Source organism: Podarcis liolepis (assembly GCF_965112155.1).
Source record: "Podarcis liolepis genome assembly, chromosome: 4".
Taxonomy (NCBI): Eukaryota; Metazoa; Chordata; class Lepidosauria; order Squamata; family Lacertidae; genus Podarcis; species Podarcis liolepis.
In genome coordinates this window covers 83,466,563-83,487,466 of record NC_139558.1, presented here as the reverse complement: position 1 = coordinate 83,487,466, position 20,904 = coordinate 83,466,563, and the positions used below count along the sequence as shown (strand labels likewise).

The window sequence follows — 20,904 nt, the reverse complement described above, 5'->3', positions numbered from 1 at the left end:
TCATTAAAGGAACGATGGCATTGAAACTAAATAAACAAATTGGGCTATGTTTTATAATTTAGGCCATCAGGTGCAAGCTGGCCCATATCATACCAAATAAAGGAGCAAATGAATGGAGTAGTAAATCAAAGGACAGATTTGAAGAACTAATTCAAGATAAATGTATGCTCTGCTTTATTATTGGTAAGTGTTTGCCTGTCTTGAGTAACTTACTCAGTAATTGAGAGCCAAATAGAGTTGCTGACTCAAAAATCAAATCATCCATTCTCACTCAGTGGACAGCAACTTGATAGGGACAGTGCCTCCCATCCAGCCTGTCAGGGAAATTCTCAATTTCTCCTTGGGATAAGTACCTTAATGTTGTTAGGACTGCTTGCTGCTCTTGTCATCGGTGTAGGACTATTTCCCTTTCCCTACCTAATTGGATTAGCTCGGTGCTCAGCTATGCCCAGCCAGAACACCAGGGCAGCTTATTCCCAACCCTGTCAATGGTTTTCCAGTTGGAAGGAGGGGCAGGTATTTGGAATTCAGCCATAAAACATGCTGGCTAACTCTTAAGTCACAAAATAAATAAATAAATTCCTTCCAGTGGCACCTTAGAGACCAACTAAGTTTGCTATTGGTATGAGTTTTCGTGTGCATGCACACATCTTCAGATACACGAAATGCACACGAAAGCTCATACCAATAACAAACTTAGTTGGTCTCTAAGGTGCTACTGGAAGGATTTTTTTTAATTTTGTTTCAACTATGGCAGACCAACACGGCTACCTACCTGTAATCTTAAGTCACAGTATCCTATTAACCTACATCACCTGACCATTTTGGTGACAAATGAGATAAAATTATTTGTAAGAATATGGAGCTTTGGAAATATCAGAGGCTTTCAGAACACTTTTTTTAAAAAAAAATCCAGTTTTTTAATGCAGAGACTTAAATTATCTGTCACATAAATACACAGGCACTACATTTTATTAAGTAATTGTCTCAAAGGAGCCTTCTGGTCTTAATAATTGGTTTTCTTTGTTCCTCACCTTTCTACGTAACTTTTTAAGGTAGCTTACAAAATGCAAAAGCAATTAAAAATCACAGTAGGTAAAAGCAATAAAATCCCAACATAATGAAGTAAAATAAAATGGTTCACAGCTAAGACCTTCATCATGCCGCCTCCTTTCCCCAACACTCGTAGCTAATTTCTTTCCTTTGACATTTTGAACTTAAACCTCTTTCAACTACCTCTAGAAAAATCTGAAGACAATATACTGTCTGTTGAGCTCTATGAAAGTGTATGTGTGCCACCAAAGGCATCTTGGAGTGTTAACAGCCTCTTGGTTAAAGAAGGTCTGGCATCTTATATATTAAGGTGAGTGTGCAGCTTCATTAACTTCAACACGCTCATAATCTTTTTGCAACTTCTGAATTTGAGCAGCCCAATATTTCTCAGTGAAGTGTATGTAATGTCATCTCAGGTAGGGCTTAAATGGCTTGGCTTAGTGTTGTGTACAAACCTAGACTCACGATTTTGTCTCATTCCAAACAAACTGAACACTAAGCCAAGAAACAAACCTTGGTTCACAGTTCATGGTTCATTTTGGAGCAAGACAAATCACACCACAAGCCCAAGTTTGTGCATAGCAAGGGTAGTGTGACATTGTGGTGATTTATTTTTTACAGTAAACCATCACTCTTGCTTGTTTACACTTAGCCATGGTTTGGCTTAATGTTAACATGCCAACCAGGTCTTTGTTTAAAACTTGTTGGTCATGTTTTGTGGAGGGCATTTCTTCTTCTATTTGTCTGATACTGGCAGATGAAACAAAAAACTAAATAAAACCAAATTCTACAGTGACACCAAAATGATTACCGAATCACATCATGAAGTTTGGGATCCTACTCCAGAAGAACTATTCAAAGCTCATGGAGATAATTTACAGCCTGGGAACGAAGAGCCGATACAGCTTGAAGGTACAAAATTAGATTGCAGCAAAGAACTGCAAGTGCGAATTAGTCACGTTGTGTCCCCAAGCAAGTTCTACGTGCATTTGATGTCATCAGAACAAATTCTGAAAAGGTAAGTTCCTTTTCCCACTTGGCCTGGGTCAGAGCACTTCATGCTTTTTGGTTCTTTTCATTTTTGACAATTGTTGTTGCTTAACTTTACATATTCTACAGCTCCTGCAGGATGATGAAAATAGCGATTAAACTAAGAAAGGAGTCTTTGCTGCCAGTGTGCCATGTTTTTTCCATAAAATAACCCCTGAGGTCCACAGAAAGTCATCAGAATGTTGTGTCATTCCAGGGACTTACTGTATTTGTGATTAAAGTGTACCAGTGGCAAGACACCCAGCATGTTGGCCACTTCCGATTGTGGGTAGCTGGCATGCCAGTGCTTGAAAGTTAAAGACAGAAAAATATTTTACATGGATGGATTAATAGATAAAATAGATAGACATACACATGTATGGGGACAGGAAAGACTTGGTCCTATCCTCATGCAGAACTGGGATGGACCAGATTTTTATGGTCCTTTCATCCCTTTACCTGACATAAATGGTGTAAGAAAGTAACCAACTCTTTCTGGCCTGCTCCTGCCTACTCTGCGAAGGGAACATTCAAGCTAAGTGCTCCATGTTCTGTTTGGACAACATGCTCAAGATAATGGTGGGAGTTCAGCTACAAGCATACTAGGAGCAAATTAATCTGGAAGAAAGGATGCAGGGAATGCAGCCCTGGTTATGGTTTATGAACTTTGTGGTTTTTTGTACCATTGGCCACAGTGTCCTGGAGAACCTCTGGTGGTTTAGGGCTGGAGGCATGGCTTTGTAGTGGATTCCACTCTACCTGCTGGGGGTGGTTTCTGAGAACAGTAATGGGGTTTTTTTTGCTCAGCCATGTGGAAACTGACCTGCAGGATTCTACATGGTTTGATCCCAACTCCCATGGTATTTAACATCTGTATGAAGCTGCTGACAAAAGTGAGTTGGAGTAAAGTATCATCAAATATGCAGGCGACATGAAAATTCCCCCTCTTCCATCTGACTCGGAACAGGCAGTATGGGCTGGTTGTGGGTCAGTTGAAACCATACAAAACAAAGTTGTTCTGGGTTCATGGATACTGGATTTGAAGAGGTACCTTGTTTTAGATGAGGTTGGACTCCTCTTGAAAGAGTAGGTACATAGGTTGAGTTGCTCCTAGAGGCTATATTGTCACTAGAAGCCTGGGTGGCTTCTGTAGCTAGGGATGCCTATTCTCTGCTTGAGCTGGTTCATTAGCTATAGGCTTTCCCAAACAGAGGGAGTCTAGCTGCAGTTAGGCACTTTATATGAACTAGAGTGGACGATAGTGTGGATGTGTTGTTAAGTGGTTCTGCCTTTGAAAAAGGTTCAGATGTTGCGAAATGCACCATTAGTTAATGGGCACCACTGTCTGGTTTCATATAACAGATTCTAAAAGAATTGCATTGGTTGCCAATTATTAGGTGCTTACGATGACATATAAAGAAAGCCCTGGTCAACTTGGGGTTTAAATATTTGAAATAATGTTTTGAGATGAGTCCCTTCTTGTGCTACTGCTGCTAATTAAGGTCCATGGGGTGGAATGGCATCCCATGTACAGTTTTATTGATGCTTCATCTATGATTTCATGTTTTATGTGTTCCCCTTTAGAAATATTGCTAATTCTTTTGTGTTAATGTCATATTTGTTAAAGTCCTTGGAACTAAATGATGAAGCGCGGGTTCGAAACGCACAACTGTGCATTATTTTCAAGACTAGAAAATAATGTACAGTTGTAATCTTAACAGTTAAATAAATTATTGACCCTACCGTATCTTTAGCCTTTAGAAAAGTATGTTTCTTTCAGAACAATACTGGCAATGTAGATTTGATTGTCTATTTGGCTACTTATAATATTAGTTTACAGGAAAAGATGGCAGCCACTTACTTGGAATCAGAAAGAGAAACAGTTGAATGGAAAATTGATATGAATTGTGCTGCTTATGTACATGATTTGAATCAGTGGCAGAGAGGCCAAATCCGCAGGATTGTTTCAGAAAGTAAACTTGAGGTAAATAAAATCACTGCTTTATGTAGATAAGTATCACTGCGTTCATTATGACTAGGAAGCACTCATTTAGTAATTTAATACGTGAAATTTAATGCATTCTTTATCCTACATAAAAACTTATTAATCAGTTAAACAGGCTAAATGATGTATTACTTCTTTTGAAAATGAATGCAAGATTTTTGCAGTATCATAATGAGGTTTGTACTCTGTAGCCGGCTAAGAGAAGTTTCCTAACAAAGCCAGCCAGAGTTTTGTAGGTCCGTGATAAGTCTAATTTGGGCCATTGAAGAACTGTATTTTTCTTACACCTGTCTTTTGCAGGTGTTCCTCATTGACTTTGGCATAACTAAAACTATAGATAGTGTCTCCCTAAGAGAACTTGAGCAGAATCTGAAGACGCACAAGCCTCTTGCAATAGAGTGCTCACTAACAGACATAAGGTAAAGTGTCCATTTCATTCGGTTCTAAAACATCCTTTCTCCCATTCTGCAAGTGTTGCAGCGGTGTTGGGATTTGAACTTGGGCCTGAAGCAGGGTGCCCAAACCTGTATCCGCTATACCATGTGTTCACATGCCATGTAGAAGCACTAGGAGTGGCCATTTCCAGTGCTCCTTGGGCAGCATTTGTATTTGTCAGCAAGACTTTGAAATTTCTCTATATTTTTAAAATAAGGAACAAGACTCACTGGGCAATTGAAAAATATAATGCTTAATCAAACTGATGCTGTTACAGATGTTCTGCCTGCTGGAAGATCTGTATCCTCTCCAGCAATTATATGAACAATAGGGGAGAGGGTATCATTTGAGATGAAATGATTTTTATTTCATTCCTCCCTATGTATCTTGTTTTAGACCAGCTGGTGGGACTGAGCAGTGGACAGGAACTGCCTGCGATGTTCTTGCACGTTACTTAACTGGAGCTGTGGTAAACCTAATAATACAGGTTAGTAGTGGTATAGGCCTAACTTTAATAGAGAGCTTTGTAGTAGTAAATGTCTGATTTACCAGTGCAAGTTTTTTGGGGGGAGAATTGTAACCTCTTTGTACAACTGAAACGTGGAGTATGTAGTTGGCTAAGATACTGGAACGTGTCCCTCTATTACTTCAGGCCCCCAGGATTCTGTCTGGATGAAGACTTGGAATATGCCTTAGCTCACACAACCTTGAACACTTCTCTCTAAGGAGGAAGTGACAAAATCTATGTGTGGTTCTGCTTTGTTAAAACTAGAATTGGCCAGTATTTTTACTAGCTTCTCCCTGTAGTGAAAAGAGCACAATCTGGCTGCTGTGATAGAATGCAGTTGGTTAAGTAATGACAGCGAATCAGGTAGTTGACTAAGAACACTTTGGCCAACATCAAAGTCTCCTTTGGAAACCATTGAGTTTAGTGAAAACTTGCCAGCTTATGTTGAGGGGGTGGGCAGATCATTTTAAGGAGACTTGGCTTGTCAGCAAGCACTTCCTGGCATAAAATTTTTGGCGTTTAATTTGTGATTTCAACCGGCCAGCCACCAAGCGTGTAAAGTTGAAATTGTGCAAGTAAAATCCACCTAAGTTATGAGCCTGCTCTACAAGCAAATACTTTGGTTGGCATCCATCTGTTTCAAGAGGCAATGGAGGAGTGTGCCTTTGGGGGTGAAGTAACACTGTTGGGAGGTTGCAGTTGATGTTCTGCATCCCAGAACCCTTCATTTGGGGTTGGTTGGTTGGTTGGTTGGTTGGTCACTCCCTCCTGTAAGGGAGGTTATGGCTGTATCCAAATATGCCAGATAGCTATTGATGATTATATCTGGTTTATCTGCAAACAGGATGACAACTAAGCCAGTGTTTGATATATAGCAAAGAGTATCGTGCAGAGATGTCAACAACATTCTCTTCAGTTGTTCTGTATGATGTATGTTAATGTCCTAGCTATAAAAACATCTGGGAATACAAATTATTGTCTTAAGTCTGCATGGCAGTACTTGGCTTTCTAATTGCCTATCCCATCGATTAGAATATGGAAGGTTCCCAAATTCTGTCGCTGTACTTGCTCAGGATGGTTTAAATCAGGCCTGGTGGTGAAGGGAACACATTTTAAATAAACAGAAGATGCCTCAGTTCTAAACATTTCTCACTAATCTTCACTCAATTGGCCTTTTAAGATCTAAAATTTGATCTTGTTTTGTTACATGTTTTGTGTTTTTATTTTACATTTTTATGCTGTGAACTACCCTGCAATTTACAGATGAAGGGCAGTATACTAATTTAATCATCATCATCTACCCAATTTCTCTCCCATTTATTCCTCAGTCTGGTAATCCAGTACTACTTCTGTCCAATCATAAATACATACTTTTGGAAAGTTAGCCATACTCTTCTCACAGAAGCTTGTGCCCATTTACAATTTCATTTACTAATATATAGAAGTTGTGAACTCAGCACAAATATCTAGGATTTGTTGCATTTCCTGACATATGTCAGTAAACTAGCAGTTCGCTGTATATTAATTTGATGGTATGGCCAGTTCCTGCACACTGAAGAACTTTGTTTCACTTTATAGTAGTAGTGCAAAACCAACAATATCTGCCTTTTCTTACAAGAAGTATGTTTTATCCCAGGAAAGTAACACGTCACCTTTACCTGTGAAAGTTTTTAGCAAAGATGGAGGGCTATATACTGACATTTCGGAATACATGATTAAAGAAGGTTTGGCATTTAGAAAAAGAAGGTATGCATTTTTCAGAATATTTATGCTCTCTTGGGTGCTGGATGTCTCCAAGTGAGTTTAGCGCTCCCTGTCGCTTGAAGGCAGGAAATAGTGTGACTTCAAAGGAAGTATTTAGCACTTCCTTCCTATTGAGCCTAAGTTCATTTCCTTCCTTTGTTCAGAGAAAACCACTTGGGCAAAGCTATCGCCTGTGGCTTTAGACAGTATAAGAGCATTGTAATAACGGAGATGCTTTATATAAAAAAGCTTTGAACATTTGAAATGAACTATATAAATGTGAAGTATTATTATTTGTTACTTGAATCAAGTTTAATGTTACTAATTCCTAACAAAGCCAACAGCTGCTAGCACCTCAGACAACCAGACTCGGTTTAGTTTATCAATAGTATTGAGGACTAATTAGCACTAGAACTCTTTAAGAAAGGTATTAGAGGGTATTTTTCACTAAGTGTCATCTAGCTCTTTAGAAAAGCCAGATGGAGATAATTTCTTCATGATGTTGGGTGAATGATAGGCAGGTGGTCTTACCCACATGTTAAAGTTGCCCCATGAGTAGGTAAGTTCCGGGTCAGGTCCCCTTAGTAACTTTCCTAAGCTGCAGAATTCAAGAAAAGAATTGGCCTGAAAAAGTCTTTGGGCTAGAAATAAAGCTTGAATGTTATTTGATTCCTTTACTTGCTGACATACTTTCTGTTGAAGCTCCCCTAGAGCACCTAGTACACCATCCCTTGAGAAGCTACCTGACACGCCCTTCCAGCAGGAGAATGTAGACGTAAGCCAATTGCTTGCAGACACAGAGTGTACACCAACCTCTTCCAAACCAGAGGAAGACATTGATCCTTCGATCACAGATCACAAAGAGCAAGAATTGAAGGTCTCTTTGACTTGCCCTGTAACGGTTGAAGCCTACAAACCACCAGCTGTTCCTACCTCGCTCGTCTTCAGTGCTGTAGTCAGCTGTGTTTCAGACACAGGAACTATTTATGTGATTCCAAAGTCACAAGGTAAAAGGGGAAATGTTGTACAGCAGTGATGATATGCAATTGCAGCATTAGTACACTGTTTTCTTAACACTTAAGAGAGCCAGTGTGGTGTAGTGGTTAAGAGCGGTAGTCACGTAATCTGGGAAACCGGGTTCGTGTCTCCGCTCCTCCACATGCAGCTGCTGGGTGACCTTGGGCCAGTCACACTTCTGTGAAGTCTCTCAGCCCCACTCACCTCACAGAGTGTTTGTTGTGGGGGAGGAAGGGAAAGGAGAATGTTAGCCGCTTTGAGACTCCTGAAGGGGAGTGAAAGGCGGGATATCAAATCCAAACTCTTCTTCTTCTTCTTCTTCTTCACTTGGTTGTTACTGATTTGTATCAATAAAATACAACACAAACCTTGCAAAACAACATAAACTGAGCTGTGTTCCACAGCTCTACAGCATAGCAGGAAAAGCAGCCAAAGTTGGATGCAAAAAAGGAAACAAACTTTGAGACCAGAAACCAGAGTCCCTCCAAAAGGAGATAGTGTTCGCTGGTCGGCAAAGCATTTTATCTCAGTACTTGCATATATAATAAATTGGAACCGTGTTGCTGAGAACTTGTCTGTGTGTATTTCTCCCCTAGCTTTTCTACATTGTTAATTTTTCAGCCAGAGCCAGTTGCCAGACCCTAGCACACAAACTATTAATTGAGCAGCCACTCAGATCCTCGAGTAAGCCATGATTTCAAGTCTGGCAGCCACTAGGAATTTGAGTATCAAATCTTTTATATGACACTATTCATTCTAAATAGAGAGCAGCGGAATAGGATCAAGTACTACAAATTGCTGGAAAATGAAACTAACAGAAGCAAAAATCGTGTGCCAGGAAATCTGCACCATTGCCTAGGCCAGTTTTCCCCAAACGTGGGTCTCCAGCTGTTTTTGGACTACAATTCCCATCATCCCTGACCTACTGGTTCTGCTAGCTAGGAATGATTTTCCCCAAGTTTGGGAAACTGGCCTATGCCTTCCATAAATGAGAGAGGGTGCCTTTAACTGCACCTGCTCCAGCAATAGTTGTGACAAATTTGGATTTGTATAATTGAATGTCACAGGAGTCCATTGCTAGCCATGTGTTAGCTGTAAACTGTAATTTCTGTTACGATGCCTATCGTAGTACTTTGCACAAACGTTCAGTTAGTTAACAGAGTCCTATTTTGTACATGTTGTTGTTGTTGTTATTTACAAAATAGGACTGTCTGTTAACCCTCCTCAGCCACTCTGGGCAGCTTCCAACAGAATATTAAAAACACGATAAAAAAATCAAACATAATAAACTTCTGTATACATGCAGTTTGCAAATGAGTACCTGCTTTTTTTAATAATAAAAAAAACCACAATGCCAGTATATCATGAAGTAATTTGTATTTAGAGGTAGCATTTTTACAGTAGCAGAAGCAGGTCTATTCCATGGAGAGTAAAAACAAAGAGGTCCCCCCAAAAAATCCTCCCCTGGGAGAAGGATTGCCTCTTTCTTGACTGTTTCTACTTTCTCTGAACTACAGCAGCCTCTCCTAAAGTGTAAATAATGCTGCCACTCATACCTCAAGGAAATTTAGCATTTTATTCAAATGCATTTTACGTTCCAACTCTTAAATTATTCCGTTAAGCCATTATATTGATATTCCACTATACGAATATATGGAACTTGGTTGAAAATGATCATATAAATAGCATTAACAAAGCTCCCTTCTTGGCATTTTTCTCCAGAGCAGCAGCTAAATACGCTGATGAGCGATATACAGAAGAACTTCAAATGTCTAGGTCTTTTGGAACCCTACAGTTGGAAAAAGGGAGAAGCTTGTGTTGTAAGAGCAGCAGATACATTGTGGTATCGAGGGGAAGTTTTGGAAGTTGGCTGTGGCATTACCAAGGTAAGACTGGTGTGACAAGAATTGCATTCCCTTGATGGGGAAGAACAAATGCTCAGGAGCTGAGTATCTGCTTGGCATGCAGAAGGACCCTAGCTCATTCCTAGAATCTCCAGGTAGCTCTGGGAATCTCTCTTGCCCGAAGGCCCGGCAGTCTGGTGTCTGTTGGTGTTGACAATACTAAGCCAGATGGATCAGTGGTCTGGTTTGGGATAAGGCATATTCATGTGTTCCTATCATGGCCTCTTAGTATGAGTTTTGATTAGAAGTAAGGGATGTTTGCTACCACCTTGGCAAGTGTAGGGGTGGTCATTATTATTTTCCTTAAGCCCAGGAGGAGTAAAGAACGTGGTAGAACGTTCTGCCTGTAAAGCTCTGAGCGTTGTTTAATGAGTGATTTAGAAATTCTATAGATGAAACAAAGGAAGCTAACAATTGGGAGATCCAGGAGATAACACTTGAGTACAGGCAAGCCCCCATTTACACAGGGGTTATGTTCCAAGGCAGCGCACGTTTAAGTGAAATTGTGTATATTTGAAACACCATTGAAAAAGCCTTCAAACGCCCTGCCCCTTTTTGTGACATTTTTTGGGTGACTTCCAAGATGGGCACGGTTGCACATACCTTACTTGCACACTAATATGGGGGGTGGTTGGACAGTGTTCTCGAAGCTACAAACATGAATCTGACCAAACTGCAGGAGGCAGTGGAAGACAGGAGTGCCTGGCGTGCTCTGGTCCATGGGGTCACGAAGAGTCAGACACGACTAAACAACTAAACAACAATATGGGGGGGAAGAAGGTTTTGCCTGTAATTCTTGCATGTGTCCTGATAAATTTGCGTGTTAATAAATAGCTTCACTAAACTACCACAGTTCATGATTTTGTAATCGAGGTACTTATTTCCTTTAAAGCAGAGGTTCCCAAACTGCGTGAGCTGAAGCATGTTTGTGAAAAATTCAAATTGTAATACAATAAAATATAATATGATAAAAGAAGCAAGAAAAATGCAATTAAGACTCATCCAGCATAGTGCTTTGTAATTTCTACAACAGACAGAAAAATAATTAAGCAGCCCAGCAGTTTTCAAGTAGTCCATGGTGCTGGGGTGGGTAGGTACCTTGTTGTTGTTGTTGTTTAGTCATGCCCGACTCTTCGTGACCCCCTGGACCAGAGCACGCCAGGCACTCCTGTCTTCCACTGCCTCCCACAGTTTGGCCAGACTCATGCTGGTAGCTTCGAGAACACTGTCCAACCATCTCGTCCTCTGTCGTCCCCTTCTCCTTGTGCCCTCCATCTTTCCCCAACATCAGGGTCTTTTCCAGGGAGTCTGACTACCTTAAAGAGACTCAATAGCTCCTCTTCCCCAGTTAGGTCATTCCTACTTCCCCAAACTACCTCTAGGGTAAAAAAGCGAAGGATGGGTCTGTTGTGCCTTGCTGGCATGCATTTAAAAACAGAATAGAATCACATCATGAAAGCTTGGGAAATAATCTACTGATTTTGTTGCTTTTTGTGTAGGTGCAGTACTTGGACTATGGCTATATTGAGAAGATTCCTCAATGTCATCTCTATCCAACTGTTTTGTATGCAGACATACCGCCATTTTCCATACCGTGTCAGCTCTATAAAACTATACCAGTGAGTGGAGGCTGCATTTTCAAATGTACTAAGCACCTGGTCTTGTGAACAGGGAGCAAAGAAACAATTACATATGCTACGCTTGTGCCTTCATAAGTTCCAGAACGCTTCTGGATTTTCTGCAAATGGAAAAAACTGCTCAAGAGAAAACTCTTAAAAGATTGCGCCAAAAGGGTGGCAGACTGTTCCACAAAGCAATATATTAAAGTCGACGTATCACTTTCCTGGCTTAGTCTAAGCCATGGCATCATGCTGTAGCATGGATGTAATAGTCACTGGACAATGTCCCAGGCCGTAGCAACATAAAGGGAAGTTTAGGGAAGTTTTTAATGTTTAATGCTGTATTGTGTTTTTAATATTCAGAGTGGGAAACCCAGCCAGATGGGCGGGGTATAAATAATAAATTATTACTATCATCATCACTACTACTACTACTACTACTACTACTACTAAAGTTGTGCTTCATGTAATGACTGAAGTGCCATTCACTAGCCTGAGGATACCGTATTTTTTGCTCTATAAGACTTACTTTTTCCCTCCTAAAAAGTAAGGGGAAATGTGTGTGCATCTTATGGAGCAAATGCAGGCTGCGCAGCTGTCCCAGAAGCCATAACAGCAAGAGGGATTGCTGCTTTCAGAATTTTTTTTTTGTTTTCCTCCTCCAGAAACTAGGTGTGTCTTGTGGTCTGGTGCGTCTTATAGAGCGAAAAATACAGTACACTTGCCTAAGGAGAATAGATAAACAGGAGCAACTATGAACATAACTGAACTTTGAGGAAGGCAGGAAACCAACAAGAGCATAATGGGAGCCCAACCCATTTCCTATAGTGTTTGTTCCTGCCTTGGTCAGAAGGTGGAGCAATAACCCAATATACCATTCCTGTTAGCAGAAAGGAAATTGAAGTCTTGTCTTCCATATACAGTACTTCCTATATAAACCTCAGGGCTTAGATCATACAGAACATGGCAGGTGCTTTGCACAAGACATTTAGGCATGTGAAGCAGAAACTAACGTTCGGTTAAAACAAACTTAATTTTTTTCCTTATAATGCTGAAACCATTCTAATCTCCAAGATAGGGCCAGTCCTGAGTGCTTTTACATAATTAGTGATGTGCTGGTGATTTTTCTACGTTGGTTATCCAGGTTGGAACTGTTTGGCAGCAGGATGCAGTTGAACTTCTTCAAGAACTACTTACAAAAAGGCTCGTTGAAATAAATATTATGGTAAGCATAAAAACAAATTGTGCAAGTCCTTCTTCTCTTGCAGTCAGTCCCCCACAAAAAAAATAAAATCATTTCTGCCAGTGGATTTTGTTGGATCATTCCCTTAGACTTCCAAGAGCAAGCTGCACATATTTTGGATTTATTTCACTTTCAAAACCAGTTATGATGCGGCAAGTGCATTCCTGTTTGTTCTCCCCTGTCCTGTTCATTTCTGAAATAAGGGATGGGGAGGACTTTACCATAATATGAAATGGGGCATGTAGGGGAGAAGAAGTCAAAACTTCACACTTAATGATTCAGGTATTCTTAATTTACTCCTGGTAATAGAACAGAGTCTTTGGAAGTAAAGTAAGATCCTGTGGTAACAGATGGTAAAGGGAGAGGGTTCAGTTCCCTTTTCTTTGTTCCTTTTTACAGTAAACCAGCATCATACACTTACTTTACTTACACATGGAGAATGGAGGAAACCAATTCCCTGTTTATTTATTAGCCCTCCCCCACACCTGCACAAAGCTGTGATCCACAGACTTACCTGGATTTGTGAAGGGGGTATGAGGGCTCTGGCAATGTCCCAGCTCCTGTCAACCTAGCAATTCAAAAGCACACTAGTGCAAGTAGATAAATTGGTACCACTGTGGCGGTAAGGTAAACGGCGTTTCCGTGCGCTCTGGTTTCCGTCACGGTGCTCCGTTGCACCAGAAGCAGTTTAGTCATGCTGGCCACATGACCCAGAAATCTGTCTGTGGGCAAACGCCAGCTCCCTCGGCCTGAACGAGATGAGTGCTGCACCCCATAGTTGCCTTTGACTGGACTTAACCGTCCAGGGGTCCTTTACCTTTACCCAGAGCCCTCCCTCCCAAAGCTGAACAAGCACTTAGGAGGCTTTGGGAAGGAGGTGCGGGGACTCTAGGACCCTGCTGGAGCTCTTGCACCGCCTTCCCAAACTGGACAAGAAGCATTGGGGGGTGTCCAAAGTTTCCTGGCTTACCTTGGAACTGAACCCTTGAAAAGATGCAAGCTTGCTGTATTGAAATGTGAATATTAATATGCTTTGAATCAAACTGCTGGGTTACTAATTATGAAATTAGGGGATGGGGTAAGACACAGAGCTGCAGAACAAGCCATGTTATTATCAAGAGTGATATCAGACAAATAACAGAACCATAAAATGTTAGAAACAAATATGAAAAACGTTAGGAGGGAATATTCAGAAGTAAGATACATTCCACTTAGTTAGAAATGGAATTGTACTGTGCCAGATGCTTTGCTTTTTCTATGCTTCCACTCAAGCATTGATACATAGAATCAAGAACCACAAACCTGTGGTGGTGGTTCTTGGTGTATCTGTTCTTCAGGGTTCTGTGAGTAGCTTTGTTCTGTTCAGCCATAGGCCCACTTTTTGAGGTTAAAAACAGTAGCAGAAATGATAATGCAGTAATCTTTTGCCTGGCTTTAACAGGAGCACTCGGACAACCCATGGGATAAAGTATCTGTTAAACTTTGTTTCTCTGGAATGTCGCTCTCATCTTTCATGGCATACCATAAACATTGCATTAGTGAAGATGATGACGGTCACATGCCAAAACTGGTAATCTTTCCTTTCAGCTCTTAAGATTTATATAAAGCTTAACATGGGTATGTTACTTAGTGTGGCTATTTTTCCTGCATTAGTTCTTCCATGTCATATCCAGTGTTTTCAGTTGGTAGTTAATACAGTCACAATGGCTGGCAAATCAAACAGTGTAATTCCTTATTATATCCAAAAGCAATTTGCTACCAAATGCAAGATGTATGTAAAAAGGTAACAAGCTCAAAATTAATGGTAGTACCTCCGGTGGGGGACACGTGCTCCTGGGGGTAGTTTGTCCACATTTGGTTCCCACCCTGCAGTTATAATAAGGTGTTAATGGTTTCATTTAAGGGCTTGTATTGTAGCTGCACAAGTGCATTATGCACCAGATTAGCCCTGATTTTTTGGCATGAATTTTTTCCCCAGAGTGCTAGATTGCAATTCAAGCGATTGAAAACATTTTGAGACAAACCACTGCTGCAGGCATTAGCTTGCAAGTCAGTTAATATACTTTTAGAAGTTAAAACAACTTCTTCCCTTCTCATATGTTCTAGGATATCACCTGTTGCAGTGAAGATCATTTGGAGCAAAACTGTGAAATCAGTCATGAGGTAAATGTTAAAATATGTCAATGGATTTCTTGGTTTTCAAGCTTGATAATGTGTTGAAGCCAGTTTGGTATCTACCAACTTTTGTGACTCCAGCCCAGCCACTAACATCCGTTATAGTTTGTTTTGAGTGGATCAAGTCTGTAAGGTTTTAGCGGTGGGAGAGACATTGGATCAGTTCTGATGCCTTTCCTGAAAGTGGGTTTTGGGATAGGGTGTACATTAAGTGTGCAGTGGTTGGTGATTAGCCCAAATTGGAAATCTTTAATGAAATGCATCATACTGCATTTTCCCAGCATTTTAAAACGGCACAAAGAAGCTCTATTCCTTGCTCCCCCAATAGCACACCAATCTGAATAGTGAGTCTTGCACAGAATAGTCTCCATGACATCACTGGCACCAACTTCATTCATGTGCACCCAGCTTGCATTCCTTGTCATTCTCTGTGCACAGCTCATATTGCTCCTGCTTGCATCTCTAGGCACATAAAGATTTCCTGCTTCCTCCTTTTTTTTAGGAGTTACTGATGTCTGAAGTAGATACTCCCCTGCTGCCACCCTATATCTCGCCATCACTGCCTGTTCTTGGAGAACTTTTTCCAATTAAAGTAACACATGTTGTGTCACCTAATGAGGTATCGTGGTGAAGTAAATATTTTTGCTGTTATCGGGTCTGTTGTAATTGCATCCTTTCACAGCAGCTCATCCTGTGTTTTAGAACCTGAACTTGTGAGAATTGGGATTCTTCATAAATAGTTACATCCATTGTTTGAGATGTATAATGATAGCTTTCGAAGCATGACATAAGACTTCCTAAGAAGCTGTCTATGGCTTATGGGCACTTGCCATGGGCAATTGCTAGTATTTCTAGTATTGATTCCATTCAGATAGTCAAAACTGGGAGACTGGTCCATCCTGTATGTTGGACGATGCTCTCACTTCAAGATCTTTGATATATATTTTTGATATATGACACCAATTACTGTGCCCTAGGTGTACATTACCATTGATCAGCGAGACAGTCCCAAGCATGAAGATGATACAGAAGTCAGTGGGGACGTTGAAACTCTAGACCAAGCCTTGAGACGGTGTAATCAGAACTTGGAGTCCATCCCTTTCCTAACTGATTTTCGGAAAGGTATACAGTCATACCTCGGGTTACAGACGCTTCAGGTTGCTTTTTTCAGGTTACGGACCGCCGAACCCCGGAAGTTACTTCCCGGTTTTGGCGGTCACGCATGCACAGAAGTGCCAGATCACAACCAGCGCATGCACAGATCCCGCACGGATCACGTTCACAACCCAAGCGTCCACTGTATTATTTCTTGGTAATTTGCATTTATACATTCTGTAATTGAAGGTGAAAAGTTACTTAACTACTTTAGAACAAAACTTCTCTACGGTCTCCTTGCATTCAGAATCAAATAAGAGAAAACAGACTTATTTATTAAATTTGTACCCTGTACCCATAGATCTCAGGGTGGTTCACAGCATATAAACCCCTGAAAGCTCTTCATTGATGCTTGTTGCTATAAAAAAACTATGCAATGAATTCTCCGAGTTTCTGCTGAACTTCAGATAGTGTAGTGATGCTAGTGCAGTGGTACCTCGGGTTACCTACGCTTCAGGTTACATACTCTTCAGGTTAAAGACTCCACTAACCCAGAAATAGTACCTTGGGTTAAGGATGAGAACAGAAATCGTGCTCCAGCGGTGCGGTGGCAGCAGGAGGCCCCATTAGCTATAGTGGTGCTTCAGGTTAAGAACAGTTTCAGGTTAAGAACGGACCTCCGGGACGAATTAAGTACTTAACCCGAGGTACTACTGTACCATGAGGTTGGAATAATTTAGCTGAGGCATCACTAATCATGAAAGTATCTCATGATAAATACTGGGCTCCATTAAACTATAGAAAGTATTTATTAAAATATAGTAGGGTGTTTTGATGTGTGTTATTCTGTTCTCCTTCGGGTGTTGGAAGTCTCTCAAGTGGGTTTAGCTGTCACTCCACTTCTTGCAGGACATCAAAAAAAACCCAGATCGTGATGACTGGGAAAGGGGGTGACAGCCATGGAGTGTTTCTGGCACACAGTAGCCATCTGCAAAACTTTATCTACAGTTTCTACTATTATGAGATGTGATAGCTAGGGAGCCATCCAATGAAGCTGAATGTTGGAAGATCAGTAGGACGTAGAACGCAAGCCTAAATCAATTCCTTTGGATGATTTTATTTAATGCCTTCCCAGTTTTGCAATATAAATGGTTATAGGAGGGGGTACCCTTTTTTCAGCTGGAGGACTTCACTCAACCATGATCAACCCTCTGCATATCAAAGTGGGCATGGTCAAAAACCCTTTTTAAAAAAAGAATTGGTAAACATTTGGGGGCACAGAACCTTTTGGTATCACAGTAGAGAACTTATGAGAGCAGTCAATTTAGAAAACCTCTGCAAATTAACATTATTTTAAAAAAGCAATGGGGGGGGTGCATAAAACTTGGGAGCCAGATGCAGGTTAACCCCCCATGTTGCAGCATTGGGTGCTGAAATTTAAACAGCTTTTCTCCCTTCGTTAGACATGCCTTGCCTTGCAAAGTACAGTGATGGCTTCTGGTATCGGGCAAAGCTCATCTCAATTCATGAATGCAATCCTCTTTCGATTATGGTGGAATTTGTTGACTATGGATCCAGCGAAACAGTGCCCACAAGCAGGTAAATCTATACATTGCTCATGTATTAGTGCAAATTGCTATTCAAGACAGGTGAAACTAAGATCGGACATTGGTCTGTACAGAATATACATATTAACATCATTTTACCACCACTTTGTAGCAGCTAACAAATTGCTTGTAGGCTGCCATCTTGAATAGGGTTATTCACTGACTTTAATTTTGCCTCAGGTTACGTCAGCTTCCTCCTGAGTTCATGCAGTACCCTGCTCAAGCGTTCAAAGTTCTGCTGGCTGGATTTAAACCAGCTTTGTGTGAGTCACACACAAAAATCCCGTATTGTTCCGAATGGAGCATGGAAGCATTGTGGACCATGATAGACTGCTTCCAAGGGAAAAATCTCTATGCTTCTTCACTGGTAAAGTCTTCCCTTATTTTATCCCAGCCAACTCTTCCCATCCACAGACTTAACTGTAAATTCCCTTTCCCACTTTCAGTATTCAGGTGGAATTTTAAAAGGTTCCTGTTCACCCGGCAACCTTGAAATTACTTGGCTGTCAGGATATTTGATCTTTTAAAATGTTTTAAAAAGAAAACAGTATTATTTTGCTGTTTCATTGTTTATCACCCTGGGATCCTTTGGGTGGGATAGGACTGCAATAAATAAATACAAGTAACTTGCAACTTACACATATTTAACTTGCACACATTCAGCTTTACGTTCTTGATTTTAAAAAAATTAAAAGGGGGAGGGTGTCTGGGGGAAAAGAACAGCACTCCCACCCTCCATTGAACCCATTGTGTTTCGACTATACAAAAGATTTTGGCTTTTCACACTATCCCTGGAACGCAGCCCCCATGTAAGTTGAGGGTCTCCTGTACACAAATTAAGTTCCAAGGCCAGTTTGAACCAGCACTTTAATTCTTGCTATCTCATTCATATGATTTCCTTTGAATGAATTTAGAGGACTGGGGGGGGGGGCAAGCTTTAGCCCAGTCCTGTTCTTTCATTCATAAGGCTTATTATTCTGCAACTTGCTGTCCACACCACTGAATGTATCACAGCTGCGCTTTCCTGTCCCCTCCTCACTCACTCTCCCCCCCCCCCATCCTCCACTACCTTTTCCCATTCTCGACAGGTATTTATTTATGTAACTTTAAAAAAGCTGCAGGCACTGCACTACGCATAAAAGTTTACTTTATACAGCCAGTCATTCATGTTTCACATTAGACAAAACGAAGGTTTGTGCGGGCGGGGGGGGCTGTTATACCAATTTCTACTGGTTGTTTTTTAAATTAAATACTATAGTCTGTGCAAGAGTGACAAATGTTGCCTGTAAAACAACATTTCCATATTTGGGGCTTTTTGTGAGGCGGGGGGGTGTCAGTATCCTCTCAGAACACTCCTTAGTGAAAGCCTACAATTCTGTCTTGGAATGGTTTCATCAAACTCACTCCAACTGTGTGCCACCTCTCTATAATTGAGTTTTGCTTAGGAAGCAGACAAGATTTGGATAGCCAAGAACAGAAGTTTAGAACTCTTATCATTGTATAGTTTTGGAAACTGTACTGATTCTCAAAAGTTGCCTGTTGACGTTGGCCGTATATCTTACTTGCAGACGCATTCACCAGAGCATACCGTGTTTGTATATGAAGATGGGCACCTAGTTCACATGAAACTAGTAGAAATGGGATTTGCTGAATTAATTTAGTGACTGGTAAGCACACTCAATTTCATCTATTAAAAGCTTTTTTGTCCTACTCTTCGACTTTAAAGGGTCACAAGGGAGCTTGCAGATCAGTAGAAACACAAAGACTGCCCTTGTCCTCAAGGTTACAGTCTAAAAGATAAAAGGAAAAAGTAATGAGGGAAGGGAAAGGCTGGCACTTTTAGTAACGTTGCAGTTCTTACAATAACTGGCCAGGATGGAAACAATCCATGTAGTTTGGTGGAATGGCCTACTATTGGTTGTCAAATGCGAAGAACCAGAGATTAATAAAACAACTGCTAGAGAAGTATCTGAATTCCTACCCTTCACCGGAAGGTCTTGGGGGTAGGCATGTAAAGGCACCACTGAGTTAAAACATTGGGGATTGTGAGTGGCAGAGTTTTCAAACAGGAATTGCATAGACATATTTGTATTTTATCAGTTTTAAGATGGTTCAATAAGAAAATAAAGGCTTTAAAAAATGAAAGATTGTATTGAGAGGGCATTTTTAAAAACGTAGGAAGAGTCCTACTGGATCAGAACCCTCTCGTTCAGCACTCGGTTCTCACTGTAGACAGCCAGATTCTGAATGTGTGCTCTCCCCCCACCTGCAAATACCAGCAACTGGCATTTAGGGAAATACGTTCTGAAATAATTTTGGAAATTGTTGCAGATGCTGCTTAGAAGCAGTAGGCAAATTGTAATGAAAAACGGACTTCAACAGATGTCCAGATTTTAAAGTTATATACCTGCATTAGTAACTCAACCAAAAGAATTTTTGCATGCCAATTTGTCATAGAACAGAATAAGTATAACTAGCATTTTAATAAACAGAAGTTACCAACGTTTTTGGAGCGAAAGACACATTTTGAGAGTGCTCAAGGTGCCAGCCGCACAGTGGCTACTATGGGGTGTATGGCTAAACAAAATGAGAGTTTGGCCATGGTGAAGTTTTTCCTATAATTGTATTTCTGTACAAGGGTTAATGTGTTAAATTTCTGCTTAGAAAATAAAAGGAGGGAAAGTGCATTAAAGGGGCTGAGAAAACAAGCTCTTTAGGACCTCAAGCAATTCATCAGTCGCAGCTCTGACTTGACTTACTGGTGAAAAACAGACGAGCGGCAAGACTTGCTCATTTCATAGAAATTGTTTAGACAGGTGCTTGCAGATTTTGCTTCATATTTTGCTTAAGAGGGATAGACACTCTCCTTAAAATAAAAGCTTGGAGTCTGAGCCCCTGCTAGGAATAGGAGGGAAGAGATTTGAAAGTCTAAAAATGCAGCCAGGTAAAGGTTACCTTGAAAGAAATGTGACCCTCAGCCTCATCTCCTGTCAGAATTAGTGTAGCAAAGCATGCAGCAAGTGGTGATGCCAGTTGCCCACCTTGGCTTTTTTGCCATGGGAGAGCATGTAACATTTTAATACTACAACATCAAGGCAAGGGTTGCAGGCTTTGAAATTTTGTTTGTTTGTTTTTCAGATGCAGATCATTAGATGAAAACAATACCAGAATAAAGAGATTTCATTTGGATTTGTTTGTTTGTTCCCTGATAAGTGCAGTTACCTTTTTTGTTGCCAGTTGTAATACTTGCTTTGTGCAAGTACTAAAGGATGTTCATTAAAAATTGTTCTTGAAGCAGAAAACATCTTGCTTGTGTTGGTTTATTAGGTTAAATAAGTGTAAGATGTGGGCTTACTGTTAAAAGGAACAAAGTGTGCATGATTGCTTCAAAATGGTTATAACCTGCTTTGGCAACAAGTTGTTGTCTGAAAACAAGAAACAGAAAGTTTAAGTGTCATTTTTGAAATGTAT

At 40.6% G+C, this 20,904-nt stretch overlaps 1 protein-coding gene across 4 annotated transcripts in view; it reads left to right on the top strand.

Annotated features, from left to right (window-relative positions):
* The window catches only part of RNF17 (ring finger protein 17), a 42,123-nt gene extending 21,388 nt beyond the window's left edge, over positions 1 to 20,735 (top strand). For all 4 annotated transcript variants that reach the window (XM_083499185.1, XM_083499186.1, XM_083499187.1 and 1 more), the window contains 19 exons: positions 63 to 183; positions 1,243 to 1,363; positions 1,847 to 2,071; positions 3,916 to 4,066; positions 4,388 to 4,506; positions 4,919 to 5,009; positions 6,667 to 6,776; positions 7,476 to 7,780; positions 9,513 to 9,676; positions 11,194 to 11,313; positions 12,458 to 12,538; positions 13,998 to 14,126; positions 14,663 to 14,719; positions 15,234 to 15,350; positions 15,709 to 15,853; positions 17,290 to 17,425; positions 17,614 to 17,800; positions 19,002 to 19,100; positions 20,572 to 20,735. In XM_083499185.1, the coding sequence (XP_083355311.1) occupies positions 63 to 183; positions 1,243 to 1,363; positions 1,847 to 2,071; positions 3,916 to 4,066; positions 4,388 to 4,506; positions 4,919 to 5,009; positions 6,667 to 6,776; positions 7,476 to 7,780; positions 9,513 to 9,676; positions 11,194 to 11,313; positions 12,458 to 12,538; positions 13,998 to 14,126; positions 14,663 to 14,719; positions 15,234 to 15,350; positions 15,709 to 15,853; positions 17,290 to 17,425; positions 17,614 to 17,800; positions 19,002 to 19,094 (2,472 nt within the window). In that variant the 3' untranslated portion in view covers positions 19,095 to 19,100; positions 20,572 to 20,735. The remainder of the gene's footprint in view (positions 1 to 62; positions 184 to 1,242; positions 1,364 to 1,846; positions 2,072 to 3,915; positions 4,067 to 4,387; positions 4,507 to 4,918; positions 5,010 to 6,666; positions 6,777 to 7,475; positions 7,781 to 9,512; positions 9,677 to 11,193; positions 11,314 to 12,457; positions 12,539 to 13,997; positions 14,127 to 14,662; positions 14,720 to 15,233; positions 15,351 to 15,708; positions 15,854 to 17,289; positions 17,426 to 17,613; positions 17,801 to 19,001; positions 19,101 to 20,571) is intronic.
* Positions 20,736 to 20,904: the final 169 nt, after the last annotated feature.